This window comes from Octodon degus, unplaced genomic scaffold (assembly GCF_000260255.1).
Source record: "Octodon degus isolate 3935 unplaced genomic scaffold, OctDeg1.0 scaffold00106, whole genome shotgun sequence".
NCBI classification, from domain to species: domain Eukaryota; kingdom Metazoa; phylum Chordata; class Mammalia; order Rodentia; family Octodontidae; genus Octodon; species Octodon degus.
This window is the reverse complement of record NW_004524682.1, coordinates 1,469,756-1,473,006: the sequence shown is the minus strand read 5'-3', so window position 1 is coordinate 1,473,006 and position 3,251 is coordinate 1,469,756. Positions and strand designations below refer to the sequence as shown.

At 36.4% G+C, this 3,251-nt stretch overlaps 1 protein-coding gene across 1 annotated transcript in view; it reads left to right on the top strand.

Moving 5' to 3' along the window:
• The window catches only part of LOC101577341 (ferritin light chain 1-like), a 42,886-nt gene extending 41,523 nt beyond the window's left edge, over positions 1 to 1,363 (top strand). Inside the window, exon 2 of the mRNA XM_012516443.1 lies at positions 1,296 to 1,363. Coding sequence (XP_012371897.1) covers positions 1,296 to 1,363 — 68 coding nt within the window. The remainder of the gene's footprint in view (positions 1 to 1,295) is intronic.
• The last annotated feature ends 1,888 nt before the right edge of the window (positions 1,364 to 3,251 follow it).

The window sequence follows — 3,251 nt, the reverse complement described above, 5'->3', positions numbered from 1 at the left end:
AGAAGTAAAGCCATTTTGTTATGTTGAGCTGTAGGGTACTCAGGTCAACAATTTCTGACATTGCCAGTCAAGTGGAAGACCCAATACTATTATGGACTACTGGACTCTTTTAGAATATTTTGCTGAGTTAACACACCTAAAATATTCAAATAACAGAACCAAATGAAAAAAAAGAATACAAATGAATGTCCATTTTGTGTCTGTGTATTCAAAATGGTTAGAATAGATAGTTACATTCTCTTAATAAATAAAGGAATTTGTTCTAATAGTGTTTGTGAATAGGATATGTCTGTATCTTGTACAGCAATTAACCACTAGGAGGAATGTATACAATTTGTTAATTATTGAAACTGTCCTACCAGTTTGATTTGAAATCGTCTTATTGCTATTTGTTTCTCAAAAAAATTATGGTAGAAAAAAGTTTTATAAGTAAGTTAACCTACAATTGCCTTTGAAAACCTTCTTGACTGAGTTGGAGAAAACAAGACAGAGGTTCATTGTGTAGGATGATTTATTTACCACTTTACTATTTTGGGGTTTAATCGGAAAATGAAATGGCCTGACATGTTTTCATTTTAGCTTGAATAGAGAAAAAGCAAGCACTACGTGAATTTGTTCTTTGAAATGACTCACTTTTTATTCCATGTGGTTACCAGAAAGTACATAAAAAATTGTACTGATAGAATAGTTATAAGATATTGGCATCTCAAGGTCAAAAAAGGAAAAGTATATCAGTCACTTTAGGGCTTGTGTAATATCTTCTGGGAGTTTATTTTATCTAAGGAGGTTTCCAGCTCTATCTCTTTAGTTAGCTTCATTATATTTAACTCTGAATTGAAAAGAATTACAGTGATATTGTCCACACTTGCCGTCTTTATCTCCACCCTGATGAATGTCTTCTAAATTTGTTCACAACCACAGTTTGAGCAGGTTGAGAAAGAACAGAAGTGAAGGAACACCATCTTTGTATGCTTTCCATTACATTACCCTCCAGAGCAAGAAATGATCAATGGCCTGATTCACCAACTATTTGCTTATTTCTGCTATTGGATAGAATTCAAATATTTCTTCATGTAATTTTTTAAAGATCACTTGGAACAAAATAATTCCTAGAAACAAATTAAAAATAAAATGTTTTCAGAATACTGCATTGAATCAATGTTCCTTTTAACCCCTCTCTAATGGAATTTTCTATTAGAAGAAATCGCTAGCTAAAATTACTAATTGACATAGTGAACAATTACTAATTGACATACATATGCCTACATAATTGACTTTGTCCAATTCTCTTGTAGGTACGTTTCCACATGTGCTTTCATCTTCTGGCTATGTATACCAACCTGGACTAACAAGGCCGAAGTGAGCCCTGTGATACAAGAACTGTACAGACAGACTGGGACTTTTTTGAGTTATGATGACATTGGTTCAATGGATGAATATTTTGCTTTCAGCCATAGTGGAAAATTGAGAATCTGTTTCCTAACATCACATATCCCTATTTCTATTACACATAGTGTTTAGGTTTTCATTAAATAAATTTCTACTTGAACTAGGTAGCAGAAGATGAGCAAAGTGTAAAGCTTTGTAATGAAAAAGAAAGTTATTTGGATTGAAAAGTATACTTGGGGCCAGTGAGATAGCTCGACAGACTAAGCACCTACTTAGGCAAGCACAAGGGCTGGGGTTCAATCCCTGGCACCAAATGCTACATGGGCCCTGCCCCTGGGGTGTGCTGAGCTTGTGACTGTGTCTGTGTGTGGTGGTGCACACCTGAAATGCTAGAAATGGGAAGGTTGAGACAGGAGGATCACCATGAGTCTGAGCTGCATAGGGAGACCCTGCACAAAATATAAGAATAAAATAAAATAAAATAGTTATTAAAGAAAATTATACTTGGATTAAAAAATGTCCCCAGCATACCAATGAGGTACTATCTTCCACCAAGTGAGAGGATGTGGAGAGAGGGCTTATGAAGAAGGCCAGATCCTAAAAGATAAAAGACGGGGAGGCAGTTCTGGAAGGAAACAACAAGGAGTGTACAGTATATAATTGGCACAGAAATATCCGGGTAAGTTCCCAGTACCTAACAGTAATTAATGCTGCTATTTATAAAAGTAGTTTAGGCTAACTTCAGATCAGCTGCTACTAGACCTTACTGTAATACCCCCAGGTACCAAAGAATCACTTCTATTCTCCATTCCATGTGTGATTTCAGAGAGCTGGACACTTCACACAGCTCTCCTGCTGTTCTTGCTCAGCAAACCAGAAATCCCTAAGGATCTTTAGTTTAATCTGGGCTAGTATCTACCTTAAGTTTTATCCACTGATATCAATTTTCTTTCTTTTTTTAATCTCGAACTGGGGATTGATCTCAGGTTGTTATACTTGCCAGGCAAGTGCTCATTCTACTGAGCCATCTCCCCGCATGATAGTAATTTTCTAAGCTCAAGTATGTTGGAGAGAAATGTGTAGATTCAAGTCTTACCATGCTGCACTTTTTCACAGGGAAATACCTTGCATCATTACTTATCCAGTCCTCCCCAAGTCCTACGGGGTTTGTCTGGGGAAGGCCCCATTTTTTTTCCAGCTATTTTAAATTCTTCAGAGAACAGTTATCCAGCATTTAAAAGAAAGTTTTGTGTTTAGCTTTATTACTATTGACTTGTTCTTGTAAGAATGTCTTTATGTCTTATACTGTGAAAAACTACTTTGCAGATAAGGATACGTGGTGCACTAACTACTCTTATTCTCTTGTCATTTTGTCATGAAATCTTGCTTTACTTTTTCATAAAACAAAAGAAAATAATAAATCCAGAAAAATATGTATTTTCTCCCAAAAGACTTTCAGGATTACTCCCATAGAGAATCTCAAGGTTGAGTAGTTGTCCTGCAGCATCATTCCTGCTTCTTAGACGTATTTACCCATGAATCCAACTCTAAAAACATTTTTTGGTCCTTATTTTTTTTTTAAAAATGTCATCTCTCTAGATTGTAAATTCCTCAGGTATAATAATAGCTAAGTTTTTTATTTTTAAATATAACAGCTTCAGGGCTGGCCAGATAGCTCAGCAGATTAAAGCAATTGCTTAGGCAGACACAGAGTCTGGGGTTCAATCCCCAGCACGCTGCACTGGCCCTGCTCCTGGGCATACTGAGACAGAAATTGAGACTGGGCATGGTGGTATGCTCCTGTAATCCTAGCACTTGGGATGATGAAACAGGAGGATTACTAGGAGTCTAATCTGCATAGT